Source organism: Rhinolophus sinicus, chromosome 5 (genome assembly GCF_057876585.1).
Source record: "Rhinolophus sinicus isolate RSI-liver-muscle chromosome 5, RSI-T2T, whole genome shotgun sequence".
Taxonomy (NCBI): Eukaryota; Metazoa; Chordata; class Mammalia; order Chiroptera; family Rhinolophidae; genus Rhinolophus; species Rhinolophus sinicus.
This window is the reverse complement of record NC_142505.1, coordinates 43,313,395-43,335,799: the sequence shown is the minus strand read 5'-3', so window position 1 is coordinate 43,335,799 and position 22,405 is coordinate 43,313,395. Positions and strand designations below refer to the sequence as shown.

The following is a 22,405-nucleotide window of genomic DNA, read 5'->3' as shown; positions in this document are numbered from 1 at the left end:
CATTACCTTGTTCCTTGTGTGTTTGTGACTGTCTCTCCTCATAGAATGTAAGCCCCATGAAGGCAGGTACCTCACCCATCTAGTTCACTCTTCTATTCCCAGAGCCTAGGACAGCACCTGGCTGTGGGCAGATATCAGTGACCACATGAATGAATGATGAGCTGAAGGATGTAGGAATGGTGAGAACATGGTGTATGACCATTTCTTACCCCACAGAGACGGCTTTGGGACTGTGGTCAGCAGCTCTCCATGTTGGGTCAGGAGTCACGGGGTGGGGAGCCTGCTATACCTCCCAGTTAGCTGGTCCTTGCCCTGTCACAGCACTCTCTGGTTCCTCTGCAGCAGAACCAGTGATTGCAATTGTCCTTTCAGTCCTAAAGAGTCTTGGCTTCTGCAAGTCAATGTAGAAAAGATAGTCCATTGGGGCTGATTGTGGTCCTGAGAGTGGGCAGGGGGTGAGAAAATCCTTAAAGTGACTCAGAAAATCATATAGCCACAATTACACGTGCTCTTTGGATTTGACAATTCTTGGATTTCTTGGCAGATGATGTGGCTGCCTCCTGTTCATTTCCCTATGATTGCAGCTGTATCCATGTTTGCCCTTGGGGGGAAAACTGGCTTCTTGCAGCTTCACCCCCCACCCCAGGCGAATTTTGAGGGACCCAGGGGCAGAGGTTCCTTTGTTGGACTGCTCCTCATCTTGCTCACTCATTCATGTGACAGCCTTTGTACACAGCCCTGCTTTGTGCCTGCCCAACTGTGTGACTTCAGTCAAGTGACTACCTCTCTCTGAGCCTTTGGTTTCCTCATCTGTAGAATGGGGATGAATTGCTGAGAGGCTTAGGGGACACGATAGTGGGGAAGGTCCTTAGCGTTTTCCCCTTCCCTCAACCTGGGAGGAGTCTGGTTAGTCCAGACAAGGGGCATTTGACCCTAGGGTGGGTCATTTCAGGAGGCTGTGCCAGGTCTGCTCCAGAGGACTTTGAAGATGGGCAAGCTTTTCTACTGTGTCAGGTGAATTCCTGCAGGATTCAGGAACTCAGACCTGGAGGGATGGTCTCCACATGGTGTTAACCAGCGGGGATAAAGTGTAGGTGGTTTAGCAATTACAGCTAACAGTCACATCACATTTACTATGTGCTGAGCACTATTCTAAGTGCTTCTATAGCCGTAACTAATCTAATCCTCACAAAGACCTCCAAGATAGGTGCTGCTATTATCCTCGTTTGCAGATGAGGAAACTGAGGCATAGGGAGAGGTGAAGGGCCTTCCGCAAGCACGTGGCAGGTAAATAATAGAGGTAGGATTTGAACCCAAGCCTTTGAATCCAAAGTCAGCACCTGGACCATCTGGGCCTGTCCTGCTGACATAAGCACACATTTTCTATCTATAGAAAAGTCTGGAAGATTAGAAACAAAAGTATATCCAGTGCTTTCTTGAGGTCTTCCAAGTGGAATGTCATAGGGACTTTGATTTTCTCCTGTTTTCCCAGTGTTCTGTAATGACCAGGTATTACGTGTGTGTGTGGAGAAAAGAGCTGTGCACGTAGCAGGGCCCTTGGCAGAGCCTAATTGCCCCGGGACCTCTATCTTGTTTTGACCTTGTTTTAAAGGTCTAGTTAAATGCTGCAAGGTCAGTACCTTAACATATGTCACTTTCAGAGCTAAGATGTCCAAATTACAAGGCACCTTAGAGTTTAATTCCTATTTCTCCTGTGTTGCCTGTGAGGAAATGCAACCCACAGAGGCTAAGGGCTGTGGGTGAGTTCCCACATGGGGCACCGGGGGCAGCCCTTGGCATCATGCTGCCTGCAAGAGTGGGAGGTGCAGTTGACAGCTTCACTCCACTCTTCTCTCTCTGCTGCTGGAAGCAGGCCCTGACCTGCTGACATCACTTTCCACTGACCTGGAGTCTGGCCTGGGGTTTCCAGTGACTAACATTGCAACTCAAGGAACTTTCCATCCTCACAGGGCACTTCTCCTAGAAGCTTTCTTTCTTCAGGAAGCTGTCACAACCTCCCCCATTCCCTCAGAGGAGAGGGGATTGTGCAACATGATCGTGTCCCTGTCTGTCCCCGACCCCTCCACCCCGTGGCTCTGAGGTCTAACATGGTATCCGTGGCTCCTAGGAGCCAGTTCAAACTCCTAGCCTGGCATTCAAGGCCTGTCGTTTTGCTGTCCTGGGCTTCCTCTCTTGCCTCCCCTTCCTCACTCAGTTCACTTAGGTTTGTATTTTTCAAACAGAAAAGCTCCATGGGCTTCTGGTTTACTTAGGGTCTCTAGAGCGTGCCACAGACCTGGTGCTGAATCATGTTCTGTTGAATGAATGAATGACGATGTTCATAAAGGTTCCTACTCGTGATTTCTGACATCCTAGAACTGGAGTGTGATTATTTTATTCCTAGTTTTTTAAAAAATTGTCTTTCTCATTTCATTAAACTCAGTGGGATACTATGTGACCATTCAAAAAGCCATTTATAAGGAGCTTGTTACAACTCGGAAATGCTTTTGGTAGATGGTAATAAATAAGAGCAGGGTGCAAAATCTTAGTTACAGTCTGGTGACAACTGCACTCAGAACCGTGTGTGTGTGTGTGTGTGTGTGTGTGTGTGTGTGTGTGTTTGAGAAGGGAAAGTACCGTAGTGGGATGCTGTGTAACTTGTTTCTTTTTTTTTTCTTGCATTGTCCAAGTTTTCTTCAGTGAACAACCATTAATTTTATAATAAAAAATGCGGAAGGAATGCCTTATTTTTAGTATTGCCAATGGTAGCCTCCTGTAAATTGTGTACAGTGCTTCAGAGTTGGCAAAGTGCTTTTAGATCCACAGGCTTTCTTGATCTTTATAACAGTTCTGTGAGGATGGTGGTCATGAGTGGGTGGGTTGGTTCATTCATTCATTCATTCATGCATTCATTCATTCATTTGAGTTTCTCCGCCAGGGTTGGGACTTAGGCATGAGGAGATGCTCAGGGCAAAATTTAAGGAGGCACTTACTCTTCACATGCTCCAAGTGCAGGATAAGCCCTAAGAGTGAGTGCCTCCTTAAATTTTGCCCCCTGGGCACCTCTTTTGCCTCACCCTGGTCCTGGCTCTGCCCCCTCTCTGCCAGGCACTGTTCTCTCTTCTGGGGATCTAACAGTGAACACAACACATCAAACTCCTTGCCTACATGGGGCTTCTGTTCCAGAAGGGGAGGCAGGCAAAGTTGTTACTCCACTGTTACAGTCGAGGAAACAGGCTCCCCTGGAGAAGTGACTTGCCCAGAGCAAATAAGCAGCTAAAGCTCAAGGCCACTGACGCCCTCCTCCAGTAGTCTTTCTCCTAAGCCTTGTGTGGCAGCCAAGTCGCTCTTTATGTCCAAGGGTTAATGTGCTGGTCCTGTGGGTATGAAATGGACTCAGCATTTTAACTTGGGCTGTCTGGGGACCCCAGCTGATAGTGGGAGTTCAGGGATGGGAGGGGGCAGGTGGGGAAGATGTCACGGACAAAGCCGGCTGGCTAGCTGACACTCGCACTGTGGGACTGCCATCTCAACGCTAAGCAGATGCTCTCACTCGCCTTCCAGCCTCCTATGTGATCACAGACCTGACCCAGCTGCGGAAAATCAAGTCAATGGAGCGGGTGCAGGGTGTGAGCATCACCCGGGAGCTGCTATGGTGGTGGGGGATGCGACAGGCCACCGTGCAGCAGCTGCTGGACCTCCTGTGCCACCTGGAGCTGTACCGTGCTGCCCAGATCATCCTGAACTGTGAGTAACCAAGGCGGTGCTGCATGGCCAGTGCTCAAGTGTGTTTCAGCAGGAGCTGCACTCTCGGGCCTTAACACCTCTTTAATCTGAAACAAACTTTGAATGAAAGGGTTTATCATCCAACTAAGAAATTAGTAACGGAGGTTACCTCTGGTCATGGGTGGAGGTGAAGGGCACACCCAGGCCATCTGGATCCAGAGGCCCTCCTTGTTAGCTTTTCTCACAGGAACATCCAGAATGCAGTGCGTGGGCTTCCAGGAAGCAGTGACGTATTTGCCTGTCAGCCTCTCTTCTGCTTAGAACTTTACACAGATCCCTGCTTTCTGGTTCCAGCTGCCTCAACCTCTCAGGGCTGTGAGTCCACCTTTCTTCCCCAACCTCCTTTCTCTTCTCCCCTTGTTCATTAAAACTATCTGAAGAGGAGAGATTAAAGCTTGTTTCCACATCCACAAATCCCCACCCGTTCTTTTGTTTTGAGAGCCTGGTTATGTTTGTACTATTGCTTTGAGTCCTCAGCAAGACACTTCCCCTTTCTGTATCTTGTTGTTGTTGTTTTTTTGTTGTTTTGTTTTTTATGCTTTCAATCTGTGTTACATTTTGGAGGTGAAGGTGAATGTAGGGGGCAGGTAGGGAGCATTTTAAGTTTCTGTATTCCAACTGTCAAAGGCAGTTTCCGTTCCCAATTGTCACTTTAGTTAAACCTTATTTTGCATGTACTTGTTGAAGATTGTTTATGATCTTGGTCAGCTGCCTGCCACAGTTTTTGAGAACCTGACTTCTGCTCACCACTTTAATAAGAATAGATTTGAGTAAAACGGTGCTTAACAACCACACACACCAAAAGTCCTAGACGTAAGGTGGCTTCCCCAGAAACTTAGTCTCCAGGTAATATTATTTGTATTTAACAGAGGCCTTCTGAAGGTTGAGCTTCAACTGAAAGGTGATGTGTGGGAGCCATTGGAGGACCACGTGTGCATCCAGTCCCTTGAAATCGTGTACTGTGGGTGGCTGCTGGTCTGATTGTGTGAAGAGCTAGGTCTGTTGGGTCTTTGTTCCTTGACATTTTTTTGGCCTTAATTGCGAGGACCATTGTTATTCAATTTGTCAAACATTAAATGTTAGAAGAATTAGAAAAAATTAGTACAGAAGGCCTACTACACAGCTACCCATTCCTTCCTCCAGCAAATCTGCTTGCCAGTGTCAACCCCCCCCCTTTTAAAAAAAAGATTTTATTGGGGAAGGGGAACAGGACTTTATTGGGGAACAGTGTGTACGTCCAGGACTTTTTTCCAAGTCAAGTTGTTGTCCTTTCAATCTTAGTTGTGGAGGGTGCCGTTCAGCTTCAAGTTGTCGTCCTTTCAATCTTAGTTGTGGAGGGCGCAGCTCAGCTCCAAGTCCAGTTGCCGTTGCTAGTTGCAGGGAGCGCAGCCCACCATTCCTTGTGGGAGTCGAACCAGCAACCTTATGGTTGAGAGGATGCGCTCCAACCAACTGAGCCATCCAGGAGGCAGCTCAGCTCAAGGTGCCGTGTTCAATCTTAGTTGCAGGGGGCAGAGCCCACCAGCCCTTGCGGGACTCGAGTTGAACTGGCAACCTTGTGGTTAGAGCCCACTGGCCCATGTGGGAATCGAACCAGCAGCCTTCAGAGTTAGGAACATGGAGCTCTAACCTCCTGAGCCACTGGGCCGGCCCATGTCAACCCCTTTTTATTCTTTTAGCCTTTTCTTGGTAGTCTGTTGTATTAGCATTCCAGGTTCACTGCTGTTGCTAAGGGCAGACTACACGACTTAAATAAGACAGACATTCATTTCTCTCTTCTGTGACAGTCCAAGCTGCCCAGGGTATGGAGGACCAGGTCCTTTCTTTTTCATTGCTCTGCCGTCTTGGACACCTGGCTGCTGACTCACACCTGAGATTCCTACCCTATGTCCCCACATGCATATTCCAGCCAGCAAGAACAGCGGCCCTGGAAGCTGTACACCTAACACAAGCCATTGGCCAGGACCTAGTCACATGATCGCACCTAGTTGCCAGGGAGGCTGGGAAATGTAATGTTTAGCTAGGAGGTTATGTGCACAAATAACGTTTCTATTACTCTAGAAGAGGAGGGAATAAATATTGGAGGGACAGCAGTCTTTTTACAATCCTCTCCTTTGGGTTACCTAAATACCCATATATACCTGTCTTCCCGCACATAAAACATGCTTACCCTTCTCCAAGGGAGACAGGCCTGGAGTCCTAATCAGTTCCTCCCTTTAGCTCAAAGCCCAGGATCTGTGGGGAATGCGTAATTTTCTGTATGAGCCTCTGATGATCCAGTACCTCTCCCCCAGAGAGAAGTTACTTGCTCCCCTTCCATCAACACAGCCCAAAACTCATTGGTGGAATATGAACAGGAAGTCACAATCAAACCTCCCACTTGAAATCAGAAACACGATGACGCTGTAGTTACTTGTCTATAGCAGTTGACAAATCTGGCTGACAGGAACTGTAAAAGGTCCCTTGGCTAGCCGAGTAAGTCCTTTGTTTGGTGCACCTGGCATCCCCCTGTTCTCCGTAAGCCAAGCCAGTGATTCTCAAAGTATGTTTCCTTGATTTCTATGCCTCAGCATCACATGGGAACTTGTTAGAAATGCAAATTCTTGGGCCTCACCTCATTTCCTGATTCAGAAACTCGAGGAGTGGGGCCTGAATCCAAAGATTCTGATGCAGATGAAGGTTTAAGAACCACTGTTCTAACTCCTGGTTCTCTAACTTCTGGCTCTCTCTTGGGGGTGGGGTGGGGTGATGTAGGCATTCTGGGGAGCGACCCTGTTCATTATTCTCTGTGGCCGCATGTAAAGTGGGAACTGGAGAGAAGGCTATGTGGCTTACACTGCCCATTTCCTGCTGGTGTGGGTTTAGAGGCCTGAGGGGAGGTGAGGGGTCAAATAATGACAAGCTGTTGTCATCCCAGCCTGTGGTTTCTTTGGCAGTGCAATTCTATGAAAAGGCTAGAAGTTTCTGGTCTCTTGCCTTCTAATCAGTTATGATCCAGCGTAAACATAAGTCTGGAACGTTTGATCTTTCATTTAGTGGCCTGTGTGCTCGGCCTGCGTTGTCTCTTCTCCTAATTTAACGTGCTTACCTGCTCTCTCACTTGAGGCCACCTGAAACAATAAATCGATCGGATGGGCAGAAAGCACTCTTTTGTTTTTCTTTTTTCTTTTTCCCCTTACCCCCTCTTTTCCCCCCGCCCCCCAACTCTGAACCGAACTGGCAATCTGGTATTATGAGCATTGTGCTCTAATCAGCTGAGCCAGTGGGCTGCCAGCCAGCTGCTCATAGTGGCTCATGCCGGCTGCTCATGGCGGCTCATCTCCAGGTCAAGTCATTGTTCTCAATCCAGTTGTAGAGGGAATCGAAGCAGCGAGCTTGGTGTTATGAGCACAGCACTCCAACCACCTGAGCCACCCGGCTGCCCCAGGAAGCACTCTTAATTTGACTTTTGCCTTTGGGTTCTCTGTGGAACTGGGAAAGGTGAATGGTGATTAGAAAAGTTGGGGTCACAGTCTTATCTCCTGCCAACGCTGTCTCTTCAGGGACCCTAAAATTTAGATTGTCAACTACAGGCTGAGAGAGTCTTCCTTTGCAACTCTGCTTATACACGGTCTAGTTCCGCTGGAGTTCATCTCTCTTTTGTTGAAGCTTCCTGAAAAAGAAGCCACACACACCAACATTCAGAACATTTTCAATTTCTCCCCCTAATTACACGTGCTCTTAGTACATGGACTGCCTTCTGAGTGTCACAGGTGATGGTTTTACCAGCTTATTGCTTTGGTAAATAAGGAGTGACTAGCCTTCCAGGCTGCAATATCTGGATCCTTGCTGCCTGGAGCTCTACTCCTGGATACCAAATTCTGCATTAGTTATTATATTGTTTTGGCTGCTATAAGAAAGGCCAATAATAGCAACTTAAACTAAGCGATGGTTTCTTTCAATTAGTAATATATGTGTTGGCAATCCAAGGATGATGTGATGGATTCAGTGTCAGGGATTTAGGCTTTTTCTGTCTTATCATTTGGCTGTCTTTAACACGTATGTGGCTTCCATCTTGTTTGAGATACTTGCTTCTGCTCCTACTGCCATTTCCACAGTGCGGCCTGGAAGATGCACTTATCACTTCACTAAATTCTATTGGTTAGAATTTAGTCACATGACCATGCTTAGCTGCAAAGGAGTCCAGGAAGTGTAGTTTTTAGTCAGGAAACCATATATTTAGCTGAAGTTTCCCTAATGTAGGAAAATGGAGAATGGAGTTTCTCTACCACATTAGTACTATCTTATATTTTTATATTTAGCAATTTAAATATCCACTAACTTCGTAGAAGAGCTTTTGTTTTGTACACAACTCCCCTCCCCATTCCTCCCAGTACATTTATATCTCAATTTTTAGTTCCTCTACAATTGCTTTTGCAACTTTTAATGAATATCCTTACTTTTCTAGTTCTTTTTCCATCAGCTCTAAGCAATGTCTCTTGATGCTCCTCTCTGTCAGACAAAGACGTCCATTCCCTTGCCCTTTCTTGCCCCGACCAGCGGGGCATTCAACAGGGACCGAAGGGAGACACCCTGAAAAGAGAAAATAGGAGGCGCGAAGAAATGGAGGCAAGACAAAGTTCTGATCAAGCCTCAAATTTTTTATTGCAGCTACAAGATTATATGGGTTAGGGTAAACTGGGCGGGGAGTGAATGAGGAAGGAGAGAGCGGAATGAGGAAGGGGCTTTACTTATCAGAGACGTGACCTTCTAAGGGCAAACTGACGGTTCCAGGAATTAGGTCATGTGCTGCCGGATAGCATAGTTTCTCTGAGTCAGGCTCCTACACTTTCTTACCTTTTCCTCCTCACTTTCACCTCTCAACTTCTGGCAAAGACCATTTGTGAAGTAGTCCTGCATGGATGTTGTCACGTCTCCAGGCTCTCCCGAGCCGACAGGGAAGAGCTAGGCCTTGGATGAAGCCCCGATCTCTGGTCAGAAGAGGAAGGGAAATGCTGCCTTTGTATCCTGGTTGAAAGATGCCTTGGTGTAATGAGGAAAGTCCTGTGTGTGTATATGGCATCTGCAGGGCAAGTCATGGTCTAGAGTAGCATTTCCCAAACCATATGTCTCAGAAGAGTGTTCCAGCAAGATACCCTCCTACAAACGAAGGGTTCATGAATAACTAAACTTGGGAAATCCTTTATGCTTTATCAGTGCCACCTTTGGAGATTCACAATGTACACCAGCATATACAGGACTCTGCTAAGTCCTGCAGCAAAGAAACCTATCTAGGCCGGTGTTTTCCATTTATATTTGACCATGGAATCCCCTTTTCATTTGACACTTATTGATATTCCCATGGAACTAACACACTGTGGGAATCACTGCTCTGGTGAAAAAGTGACCATGGTGAAATTGCTAGGCAGTTCAGGGGAGACTCATGAGGGAGAGTCTGGGGGATGAGGGGCAGCATTTATATAGTCAGGGCAGCATTCAGCATCAGAAGAGTCTGACCCCAGGGGCTAGGGCTTATCATCACCCTGGGGCTTAAAACATGAGAGTCCTAATTCTAAGAGGGACTTTTGCAGACTACCAGGTTTAAGAGGGGCCTCTGAGCCAGGCTCCAGAGCCTATGTGCCATCATCTTAGGGAATTAGGAGCAAGAATCAGGGGAGAGGCCAAAGTGTCAGAGCTGTGGCTCCTAGCCAGTGGCGGTTGGGCTACAATCACTGCTGAGCTCTGGAGCTAGGTAAATGCCACCAAAGGCAGGCCGAGGAGCTGACCTGTCGATGGTGAGCGTCAGATGGCTCTAGCTATGAGGATGGAGGCCAGAAACCTCATAGGTGTGCCTACCTGTGAGGTGAAACTCCCCCTCGTTCCTCTCCATAGGGAGTTAGATACACAGAGCTGGATAAGAGACTCAATAATGAACGAAATAAATCTTTATCACGTGCCTGCTATGTACTAGGCACTGGGGACGCAGCAATGGAAATACAGGTCCCAGACCCCAAGGAACTTGCAGTATAGCATGGGAGACAAATATTCATAGGATGATGACACAGACATGCATAACCAACAGCACTGTGAGTACTGAAAGGAGAAGTGTAGGTAGGGTGGGAAGGTAGGGAGGAGAGGGAAAGAGGGGAACATTTGATTTCATCAGGGGAAGCTTTCCCGAGGAAGTGAAACTGGAACCTCCATTTGAAGGATGCATGGGACAACTGAGGGAAGGGACCACGCGGCCATTTCTAGGTGGGGGGACAGCATATGCAAAAGCATGATGGTGGGAGGAGCAATGTTTGAGGACCCAAGAGAGGCCCTGGAGGCCTCAGCCAGAGGGCAGTGGGAGGTGGTGGGCTGAGACTGGGAAGAGGGCAGGGCCAGGCCATCCACGGTGGCACAGGCCGTGGTCACGAGTTTGCTTTCACCAGGAGTGAAGGGAAGGTTTTGGAGGGCTGGTACCTGGGCAATATCCCACTATTCTGGCCGCCGTGTGGAGTGGGGGCCTGGGTGATTCCGGGTGTCAATTGAATAGGAGGGCAAGAAGCTTCTAGAATCTGAAGGGATTTGGGAAGTGGCCAAGGTTTATTTTCCCATCTGCTGCCTACCATTCTCCTGGGTGGTTGCACAATTTTTGTGTAGTTTCTTCTTGGTTATGCAATCTTGACAGCTTCAAACTTTCAGTTTGCCATCTTATCCAAAGTCATTTCCTTCCTGGAGCTGGATTTTCGTTGGGTAGTCGAAGGGGGGAATTTTTGGCTGCTGTCTAAAGTGAAAAAGAAGAGAAAGAACTCTTCCTCTCCTGGAGAGTCTGAGCTGTTGTAAGGGCCAGACAGCGCTCGTGTGTTTGCTCTCTCAGAAGGTTTCCCAACATCTGTCCCTCTCCAACCACCAGGGAATAACAAAACATGGGTGGAAACCAGACCCTAGGTCCCCTGGGGACTTGACAATGGAGGCAGCACTGTGTTGGGCCAAGACCCCCACCCAGGTCAGGAGTCAGTGTATGTATCCGGGTTCTAGTTATAACTTTCTTTTTCTTTTTTTTAATTAAAATTTATTGGGGTGACAGCGATCAACACAACTGCATAGGTTTCAAGCGTAAAATTCTATAATACGTCATCTATATATTGCATTATGTGTTCACCACCCAGGGTCAAAAAATATGGAACGCTTCATGAATTTGCGTGTCGTGCTTGTGTGGGGGCCATGCTAATCTTCTCTGTATCGTTGTAATTTTAGTACATGTGCTGCCGAAGCAAGCACGAGTTATAACTTGCATTTAGCACCTAAATATGTGCCAGGCAGCATTTTATCTCACAAATCTTGTTATCCCTATTTTATAAATGAGGATACTGAGGCTCAGAGATTACCGTGTTTCCCCGAAAATAAGACCTAGCTGGACCATCAGCTCTAATGCGTCTTTTGGAGCAAAAATTAATATAAGACCCGGTCTTATTTTACTATAAGACCAGGTTATGATATAATATAATATAATAATATAATGTAATACATACCACAGTACAATATAGTATAATATATAATAATTACCGGGTCTTGTATTAATTTTTGCTCCAAAAGACACATCAGAGCTGATGGTCCGGCTAGGTCTTATTTTTGGGGAAACATGGTCAGTAACATGCCCCAAGCAATGTATTGCTAAGTAATGGGCCGGGATGGGAACTCAGGTCTGCTTGACCTTAACCCCTTCTGGGGTAGGTCCCTAGATGGCATCAAGTCTCATTTGTCCCCTCTGAAAAATAGGTATAGACATTGCCCTGTCTACTTTTCTTGTAAACTGGAAAGCTTCAAAACATAAGAGATGGTGAGGATTTTTTTTTTAAGTTATTGCTGTGTGGCCCAGCACAGGTCACCTGACTTTCTTTCCACACATTAGTTATTCCATTAAAAAAAGTGAAGCTTTAATCACCATGGGTTTCTTAGGAGTAGTGTGAGAATGAACAGAGGGGTATGTGAAGTGCATCTAAACCAGTCCCCATCTTTTTAGAGAGGGAGAGTGAGAGGCGGAGGGAAAGAAACTGTCACTTGTTGAGCTCTGGCTCTGTGCTAAGCCCTTGTAACTGGGCTCCTCTGGGTCTAAGTTTTAGGCGCATATTGAGATTATCCATTGTTCAGGACAGGCTAGGATATGTTGCAGTCACAAATAAATAAACCCTGAAAACTCACTTGTTCAACACAACAAAGATTGATTTCTCAAAGTCCAATGCTGACTCCTGCATTCTTGTTGCCAGCTATATCCTCTGGAATGCTTGGGTTCCAAGGTCAGTGTGGCACGGGAAGAGAGGGATGGAAGAGGCTCACAAGCTCTTAATTGCTTTGTCCAGAAGTGACGATAGCATTTCCACTTAAAATCTATTGGCCAGAACTAGTCACGTGGCCTCAACCTAATTGCAAGGGAGGCTGGGGTACAGGGAGTAAATGACTATTTGGTAAACACTGTCTCTGCTACAGGTTACTTCAGTTCAAGGAGGTTTCTGATTAATTTCTACTTAACCATAGTCTATGAGGTCTCACATGGTCTAACCCTTGCCCAGCTCTTTCACCTTATCTCTGCCACTTCCCCCCTCATTCATTCAGCTCAGCCACTAGGGTCATCCTTCATTTGAGGAGATACATCAAACTGTTTTCTGCCTCAGGACCTTTGTATATGCCATTCCCTCTCCTTAGAATGCTGGTCCCTCCCCAACTCCCTTGCATTCTTTCCATAACGAATTCTTCTTATCTTTTGGGTCTGTGCTTACATGGTACCTATCCACAGAAGACTTCCCCGACCTCCCTATATAACTAGGTCTGTTAGGTACTCCTTTCTCCTCAAGTTTGTTTTTTGCATAGAGCTCATCCCAGTTTATAGTTGGATATCTCGTATTTAGCTAGCTTAGTGTCAGGATCATGTCAATTTTGATAACAGATGGCATCCTCCGTCCCTAACACAGTGGATGGATGAATGAGGAAGGACGAGTCATTTTTTTTTCTCATTCAGAATAATTTAATTACAAGGTCAGTTAATGGAAATTTCTATTACAAATACTTCATTTGCTATGTAATCCTAGAAATAATCTAAAAAGTAATCTACTGGTTAATAGGTTGTGACTTTCTAGGGCAGTGACACGATTAAAAAGAAACCATAGGCTTGAATCCTATGGACACATTAATCTAGATTTGATGTTGGTTCAGAATCTATTTGCAAAATTAAGAATAAATATAATCCATCTTGATCTGTAGGTTTTCTTTCCACGTCCATAAAATGAAGAGCTTTTCCTGACCACCAGTTTTCCATACAACAAACAAGTAAATCTTGTAGCACTAGCCTTCAAAGCGAAGCTGCTAATCAGTGACATCCATAGCTTCATTAGTATTCATCATCCCCAAGGATGCTTAGTATCTTCATGTAACAGCTCCGTTACACCGACAGCCATTGTTCCGACCACACACGAATGATCCCCAAGTTCCGACGCAAAAAAAAAGGAGGACGAGTCATTTTCGTAGCTGTTGAAGTACAGGTCCAGTGGAGAACCAGAGAGGGAAGCAATTATGAGAAGGTCGTGCCCTCAGATTTGCCTAATTTCATGTGTAGCTTGAATTGGGAATTTTGAGTGGGGTGTCTGTATTGGGGTGTGGACTTTGGATGCCCAGGAGGGTTGAGCCCAGGGAAAAGGCAGAAAGGAAAAGAGAGGGCTCAGAAAGCTATGTATGGCCAGCCAGCACCAGGGTTCTTTCAGTTATGGCGGAATCACTTCCACTTGTTGCATTTAGTTATGGTTGAATCACTTTCATCCATTTCAGCCACCTTAGTCAGCTGAAGCATAAAAACAAATGTATAAATATCACATCCTTGTTTAACTTGAGAACTGTGAAGGGTGGTGGTGGGGATTTCCAGAGTGTGCTCATGGAAGAAAGACCCTGTCAGCAGCTAGAGTTTCCTCTGCTCAAGTGTGTGACTCTTGGATTTGCCACCGTGTTAAATGTTCCCAGGCAATGGGGGAGGAGACCCCAGGCCTCTCTGCCAAGGGCCCATCATGCATAAACCTTTCACCTGAAGGAAGTGGGACATAAATAAACAAAATATAAATAACTCTTCTAGGTTCCACTTTATTGAGGTATTGAGCAGAGATAGCAATTGGACCTTTTCCCTAGAGCTGTTATCTGAGTTAAATAGGCCATGCATATGGGAAAGCACTTAGGACAAAGCCCGACCTAGAGTTAGGGATGGTGGTAATAGCCATAGTGAGTAATACTAATAACTTCTAATTGTTGAGCACTTCCTTGTTTCATCCTCGTGGCACCTCTCTGTGGTGGGGGTACAGCTGCTTGTCTCATGTGTCAGGTGAGACTTAGACAGGTTACCTTGCCAGTGAGCCTGGCTGCGGCACGGTGGAGTGCTGTGAGTTCATTTGACTGCACAGCATAAGTAGTTCATGCCCCTTAGAGGATGGGACCCCATGAAATACAAAGCAGAGAGGAAAAGAAGACAGGCCCGTCACCCCCCTGTGAACTGGGAAAAGGGGCACAGAGAAATACTTCTTCTCCCCTACCTCTGCCCCTCTGGTGCCTGAAACTCAACCCCCATCACTCTGGGTTAAGCCAGTAGTTCTCAAATTCACCTAAGAAACTTTAAAAAACATTCAGCCTCTGATTTCATTGGTCTGAGAACCGATACGTCAACCTGTCAGTGCCCACAGCCACCAAAGCTGTTACTTCCATCACTGGCACCCACTCCGCAACCCGGGGGCTCCCAGCAGGGAGAGGGACCCCGAGCAGTCTGTCCTGTGCATGACCTGGCCAGCTGCCATTGGCAAAGGCAGGCAGAAGCGGTCCCGCCTCTTCTCTAGCCAGCTTCCTGTGTTGTGCTGCCCCGTGGTTACTGTGCCTTTTGAGATCAGGCCACTGCCCACTGAAAGTCCCCGTTTCCATTAGAGGGTTTAAAATGTTGAAAACAGTCTTCCATTCCAAATGCTTCCTTCAGAGACCCTAATTTGGTGAGCAAAAGTTTCTTTTTTTCCCCTGCTCCTTTTGGATAGGGAGAGAAGACAGAGGACAGAGGATGACCATTTGCACAATTTGTACCCTGGCCTTTGGCCAGTTGCTTTACATATCTTGTCCCTCTGAATCCTGGGATAATCCTATATTTTTATAGTCCTATATTTAATAATTATTCCGACTCCGCAGAAGACACAGATGATACTCAAGGGGTTAAGAAATTTGCCTTGGACACAGCTAGGAATTTTAGAGGCTGGATCTGGAAACAGAAGCCGCCCCACCCTTATTCTTGGTTCTATTGGTGTGTTTTTTTAATTTATTGGGGTGACAATTGTTAGTAAAATTATATAGTTTTCAGGTGTACAATTCTATATTGCATCTTCTATAAATCCCATTGTGTGTTCACCACCCAGAGTCAGTTCTCCTTCCATCACCATATATTTGATCCCCCTTACCCTCATGTCCCACCCCTACCCCCCTTACCCTCTGGTAACCTCGGTTCTATTGTTTGATCACAATTTATATTTTTGGATCTCATGATACTGCAGAATCAACTTCATGTGTAGAATCTTTTTGAGACCATAATCCTAGGGGAAAGAGTTATTGTCCTGGAAGCCCGAGGCTGCTCCTATGCGTCAGTCATAGACGTGATCTAACCGGCCTGGCCTTGGCAGGCAGGAAACTCCGATGAGATTCAAAGCTCGTCGCCACCTTTTGTCATGAACTCTTTGGCCTCTTTTACCCTGTCCTGCCCTCAACGTGCTGTGTTTATTTCCACGGCACTCTAGTATACCAGCCTGATAGATGGGCATTATATATCTTCTCAGCTACCAGGTTTCCAGGCATGAAGGACCCAGAAACCACAATTTCTCCCTCTTCTGGTTTTGATGCTGGGAAAAGAAGCAAGAAAAAGCCTGCTCTGTGCCTTCCAACTCAGATCAGGCGTCAACGACTCGAGTAGAAATGGAGATGTTTAAACATCTTATTTATTGTCTACCTCTAAAAGACATCTGAAAACCCACAGCATGCTAAGACGGGGGTTTCACAGGAAACCAAAACTTCTCATCAAGTTGTCACTGCCGGCCTGGGCTGTCAGCTGAGCTCTGTGGCTGGGTGCGGCCCTTGAAGTATGACTAGGTGGGAGGGTGGGTGTCAGCCCGAAAGGTGCTTACCGGCTCAGTCACAGGCTGTGTGGCCCCCGCCAGTGCTGCAGGACAGTTCTCCCCTCCACAGGTATGTCCACATGCTTGCATGTGGCCCACGGTGCCAGCTGTGGGCCACTGCATGTCACTGAGAAAGAAGAAGAAAAACAAAGAGAAAAACCGGAATCTCCTCCTTAGGATGAAAACATAATGAATCCTTTTATGTTCCCCATGGGTGGAGGCCATAGAGGTCAGCCACAAATGTTCCTGCCAAATGTCTCTGCAGAGAAGCAAAGATCTGTGCAGAAAGGGAAACGAAAGGGTCACCAGGAGTAGGACACTGAAGTTAGGTCAGGCTGGGATGGCCACCCTCACCCCCATTTGACTTATGAGGAAACAGGCTCAGCCAGGCCTCAAACAGGAGCAGTAAGGTGCTTCTTCTTCTGGGGCCACAGGCAGTTCGGGGTGCAGTTCCGACCTGTAGGAAGCTAGTGCAGCTGGGAGCAGTTTTACTGTTGTGGCCTGGCTCTGCAGGAAATGGCCGTCTGGGGTCCCATTTGCTACTAGGCTTGGCTAGGGGAGCGGGGGCTAGGCTGTGGCTGTCCTCACCTAGAGGAGAGCCACCTCTGCCTTTTTGCCTCATACCCAGATGTCATGAAGATGTCACTGACGTGGCCCTGTAAGGATCACAGGTTCCCATCCTGGCAGTTTGTGGAGCGAGGGTGCCAGGAAAGAGGCCATCTCCTGAGCCAGGGAAGGGAGGGCGGAGAAGATGAGGGCAGTGAGTGGCATGGGTGGCCCCTTCTGGGGGCAGGGGCACAGAATACATGTCTGTACACTTGGGGAGCAGGCAGCTGTGGTCCGGATCCACTCGTGAATCAGCATTCACCACTGGCGATGGTTCGGTTCTCATTTTGTACGAGGGACTGTGCGCTCGCCCCCGCCTGTGGAAGGCGGCGGTGTTTCCTAAAACAAAGATGTATGATCCGTGAGCCCGGTCTGCAGGGCTGCTGCTGGGGAACAACCAGCTTCTAGGCCTGAAGGGCCTCAGCTGGTGGGAATTGGGGTGGGGGCAGTGTGTCCACGGACACCCTTCTGAGGTGCCTGAGGACCCCAGTTGGAAGAGATGAAGTCAGAGTTCTCCGGGGACCACATTGTGGGGGGTGCATCCTGCCTAGAGCCCTGCCTCCCCTCCGTGGTCCTGGAAAGGGGCTCTGCCTTCCTGCCTCAGTGCCCCTTTCTTTCACTGTCTTTCTCAGGCACGTCTCCTCACCTCCTCGAGTCTCAGTTTCCTTCCTTGCTAAATATCAAGTACACGTCTGAGATAGCTGGTGGCAAAAGCCAGAAGTGAGTTACATCTGAATCTAGTGATCGCTTCCTTACTAATCTGGGCCAGATGGATTTCCCAGGGCAAACGGCTCCTTATTCACTCTAGTTGGGAAGGCTCAGTCCTAGTTATTAGTTTAGCTTGCTTACTGATTTTTTTCCCTTAAGAAACATACTTTATTGTGCAATGAATGCACTATCATTGTTGAAAAATTCTACAGTGTGAATAAACTGAAAAACAACCCCCCTTGCTCAGCCTACAATATAAAATCACTGATAACCACACCACCCAGAAATAATCAGTTAACATTTTGTGTATATTCTTCAGGTTCTTTTTCTCTTCATATATAGATGTCTTCTATACTTTTACACATATTTTACAAAAAGCTAGTAACATACGCCTATGTCCGTTTTTTGTCACTCAGTATATGAACACCTTTCCATGTCAATGCATATACACATAACATCTTTTTAGTTACTATTAAAGTGTAAAAAACACACAAGTTAAAAAATGTAAATGAGTAGTCAAATTCATAGAGACAGAAAGTAGGCTGGTGATGGCCAAGGGCTGGAGGGAGTGTGAATGGGTCGTTCTTGTTTAATGGGGACAGAGTTTCGATTTGGGAAACTGTGAAAAGCTCTGGAGTTGGATGGTGGTAATGGTTGTACAACAGTTGAATGTGCTTAATGCCACTGAACTGTGCACTTAAAAATGGTTAATTGGTAAATTTTATGTTACGTGTATTTTACCATCATTAAAGAAATATAATAAAACTAAAAAAGAAAGTATAAACAATTCAAAGTATAAACAACACAAAGAGTTGTGTTAAATGAAAACAATGACTCGCATCCTATTCTCTTTATACTTAATAGGTGGCTGTTAACCAGTATTTAAAAAACAGAACAACAGTAGCAATAATGAAGCCGCTGTGTTTTGAACTGAGCAGTTTCCTTGCGCAGACCGTCATCCAGAGTAAACACAGCTGGCAAGTGAAAGAGCTGGTTTCCATCCAGACCCTGAACTCTAAACAACTAAGCTCTGCCGCTTCTTTTATAAGACAGTTTTATTTAAGAGAATAATATACCAGTGACAGTAAAGGAGAAAGTCACCTGTTGTCCCCCCATTCAGCCTCCTTGTTACTTCCTTGCATTTCCTCTAGCCTTTCTTCACAGGTTCCCCCCCTGTTTTCCTGCTTTTCTGCAGGTGGGGCCGGGGGCAGTGCCATCTGCCCTAGCCAGATGGTGCAGACAGTGAAAGCAGCCCCAGGTTTAAATCTTACCAGCTGTTTGACTCAGGGACAAATCATTTCGTCTCTGGGTGCTCAAAAATGAACTACAGATACTTGTTACCCACCTGAGATTGTCGTGAACATCAAATCATCCGCATAGTGCCATGCAACTGTGGTGCCATGTGTTTAGGCATTATTACTACTGTTCAAGTCCCAGAGCTTGAGTTTGAAAGCGTCGGCCCCATTGTAATGATCAGTTTTGTTTGCAAAGAGACACAGTTTACCTGTTGGGATGAATGCTACTGGGACTCAAAGGTTGGAGACGGTTTGTCTCAGCTCCACGTGATGCACGTGTAAGAGTTTGCTTCCCCAGGACTTCAGTGCCCCCACTGTTTTGGTTTTCAAATATGGGTCCACCTCCAACCACCAGAGGGTGCAGGGCCTTGAATGCAGGACTGTAGAATTTGGATTTGATCTGGGAGGCAAGCGGGGTATATAAAAAGTCAGGTGAAGGGGGTGCTGTTTATCTGGACAATGGGAAGTCAGAAAGGCTTTCAGCAGGGAACTGCTGAGGCCAGGGCTGTATTTTGGTAAGATGTGGCCTGGGGAGGAGAACTAGGAGCTGGAGGCAGCGAGAGATGACACGAGGTGGGGAAAGCTGCTTCACACAGAGCTGTCGCTGAGAAGCGAGAGGTAGAGTAGGTGTTTGTGAAACACCTTTGGGGTTTTACAAATCCGTACAAAGGGGAAGTGATTACTCTCGTGAAGGCAGGTGACCTTCACCCACGCTTTTTTGGCCAGTCCTGCCTGCTCAGGCTTTGCGATCTTGGGCAAATCATTTAATCTGCTCAGGCCTCAGTTTCCCCATCGCTAACAGGGACGAAATGAAAAGTCCTTGTGAGGCTTTGATGTATGCCAAGCTGGACCTGGGTCTGGCACAGTTGCCACTCAGTTGACTTAGCTACTGTTTTCAGCGTTCCTATATATAAAATGGGGAAGGAGACATATGTTTCCACTGCTTGTGGAAGGGGAAGCTGTAGGACTGCCAGAACTTCTATATTTAGGGGCTCCACGAGGGACTTAGCAGGATGGATGTCTCTCATTGCCCCACATGTTCAGGGAAATGTATCGTTTATGGGCTCTTTCATGTCTGTGCTCTGATATCCCCTCTCCCAACAGCCTATAAACCGGCAAGCAGATATTTTCATGATTATCTCTCCCTTTTAGATGTGAAGAAACAGGCCCTGAGAAGGAAGGTGACTTGTGTAAGGTCACACAGCTAGTAGCCTTAGAAGCCAAGTGTGTCTGACTGAGAATGTCAGAGCTGGACTGATCACAAGTGATTGTCACGTCTAACCACTACGTTTTACAGCTGGGGAGACCAAGGCCCACAGAGGGAAAGAACTCTCCAGGGCACACACTGAATTCAAAGCAGAGCCCGGACTAGAGCTCAGGTCTCTAGGTCTCTGGCTTCTAGACCCAGCCTCTGGATGGCTACCCCACTTCACTGAATGATAACTTTCTTTCTTTCCACCTTGTTTCAGGGAAACCAGTTCCTGAAATCAAATCTTCCATCCCGGACTTCCCAGATGCTGTGAAGCCAGGAAGGCCCTTGGCAGCTTCTGTAAGAAACACCAAGGATGAACCGACAAAGGAGCAGCTTGTGAGGCCAGCTACTGTTCTCGGCTCAGGTATTCTTAATTAAATTTCATTTTTTTATTTAAAGGAAATTTATTTAAGGAAATGATGTATCTATAAGGATATTCAGCTCAGCATATAAAGCAAAAAGTTAGAAACAACAGTGGGGGTGGTAAAGTTAATGACAGAAGGTCGTAACAACAACACTGTTAACATACTATTAACATAACAGTACTGTTAACAGTGATTTGGATGTATATACTTTCATGGAAACATGCTTACAATGTACTGAGTTAAAAAGTGAAAAAAGTCATAAAATAATATGTATCATGTGATACTGTTTTTATAGAAAGGAAGAAATAACTCAGTGAATGAAGGCTTTCTGTGTGCCAGACACTGACCTAAGCACTGCAAAGATGCTGACTTATTTAATCCTCAGTTAGCTGTATGAGTTAGGGATTGTGATTATTCCCATTCTACAGATGAGAAAACTGAAGCCCAGAGAGGCTAAACAGCCTCCCAGGGTCATAGCACGGGCCCAGGTATTTTTTTTTCTTTCTTTCTTTTTCTTTTTTAATTTATTGGGGTGACAATTGTTAGTAAAATTACATAGATTTCAGGTATACAATTACATCATCTGTAAATCCCATTGTGTGTTCACCACCCAGAGTGGGCCCAGGTATTTTACCTGTGGTTTCCCAAGTCTCCATTGCAGGCTCTGCGCTGGGAGCCTGATGACCTTTCTGTCTGCTCTCCACAGGCCTGTGGTTTGTCCCGGGCCTGGCCCTCATAGTCATGCAGTGGGGTGCTGAGGGGTGCCCCCTGCCTCCCATCGTCCTTGTCTTTGCCAGTCACAGATATGCTGCTTTGTTCTATGGCACCTGATGCACCAAATGGGAAAATGATTTGCTCAAGGTTACCTGAGTAGGAAGTAGCATCTGAGCAGTGTGATTTGAATGCTGTGTCCCTAGCCCCTGCACACTCCACTATTCCAAAGCCTTTCAGACCACTTCAGATTTGTCTCCATCCCCTCGTGCCCAGGAAAGGGTGCAGGGACAGTTTGCCAAACGATGGAAGGACTCAACCAGCAGATGACTTCTCCAAGGGGAATTGCCACTCATGCCCACATCTCCATTCTGACCACCTCTCCCTTGGAGCCTCCCTTCCACTCTCCTACAGCCTCCTGAGTGGTGAGCCAAGGATCCCAAATCCACAAACTCTCAGTTCAGCAGTGTAGATCCTGAAGCCAAGGTCAGCACGGCTGAGGAGAGCATGCACAGGCTTTGCATTAGACAGACCTGCATTGGAATCCCACCTCTGCCACTTTTTAGCAGAATTCCTTAGCCTTTCTGTGCCTCAGTTTCTTCATCTATAAAATGGGCATCATGATAAAATATATGTCGTCACTTTGTGATAAGGAATCATACACCTCAGGGCTGCCACCATGTACAAGTGCTCATTCAATGTTAGCTGATGTTAGGAACATTCCAGACACCCCATATAGGTTGAGTCTGGAAAACTAATTCTAGCTCAAAAGGTCTGAATTATTTCCTGTAGCTAAAGAAAAAAACAATGCAGAACTTTGATCAGCAATTAAAGATAAGGGGAAATAGTCCTAAAGCAAACGTGATACTGGTTGATGGCCAACGGGAAACACAATAATCAAATAGGGAAATTCTAGGTGTGTGCTGGTCAGGATGGAGGAGGTTACAGGTGTAGTTTCTTCTTCTGATGTTCCTTATCTAAGTGACTGCAAAAACAAGCGTCATATGTCTCTGCCAGCCTTTGTACTGTTCACTTTCTTTTCTTTTTCTTTTTTTTAATGGATTGTATAATTTAATTGAAATAGAAGCAAAGGTTAAATATGAAACTCAAGGTTGAAATAAGATTTTGTCTTTAGAGATTCTACTGTCTAATACTTTATAACATTATTGTAGATTCTAAAAGTAACTTTTCAAAATTAATATGTATTCATTTTGTTACACATGACATCTTAGAAAGAAGAAAATATTTTAGCATGATAAATTATACACATTTAAAGCCATAGTCATTATCTTACTTAAAAGAATAATTTGTCTCGATAAATTCAGGAACAACAGTGATGACATAAAAAAATGGCATCAATATTGAAAAAAACATAAGGACAGGATTACATTGATGTTCTGATAATAGAATTTGCTATATGAAGAAAGAAATAGAAGCAGCTAAAACCTAATAAAAAAAGAAAGTTTATACAAAGGCTAAGTTGGAAATAAATTTATACCAGTGTATTGGTTATCTCTTGCTACATAATAAATTACCCTGTCT

The 22,405-nt window shown here is 46.0% G+C and overlaps 1 protein-coding gene and 1 non-coding gene across 3 annotated transcripts in view; one reads left to right on the top strand and one right to left on the bottom strand.

Annotated features, from left to right (window-relative positions):
• The window catches only part of IRAK2 (interleukin 1 receptor associated kinase 2), a 51,559-nt gene that overhangs the window by 5,337 nt on the left and 23,817 nt on the right, over window positions 1-22,405 (top strand). Inside the window, exons 2-3 of one of the 2 annotated variants that reach the window (XM_019732668.3) lie at window positions 3,565-3,747; window positions 20,005-20,151. In XM_019732668.3, coding sequence (XP_019588227.3) covers window positions 3,565-3,747; window positions 20,005-20,151 — 330 coding nt within the window. The remainder of the gene's footprint in view (window positions 1-3,564; window positions 3,748-20,004; window positions 20,152-22,405) is intronic. The other variant, XM_088798411.1, reaches the window with a different exon arrangement.
• Window positions 10,925-11,031, bottom strand: LOC141567401 (U6 spliceosomal RNA). Its single transcript, XR_012489985.1, has one exon. It is a non-coding gene; the product is annotated as a U6 spliceosomal RNA (small nuclear RNA).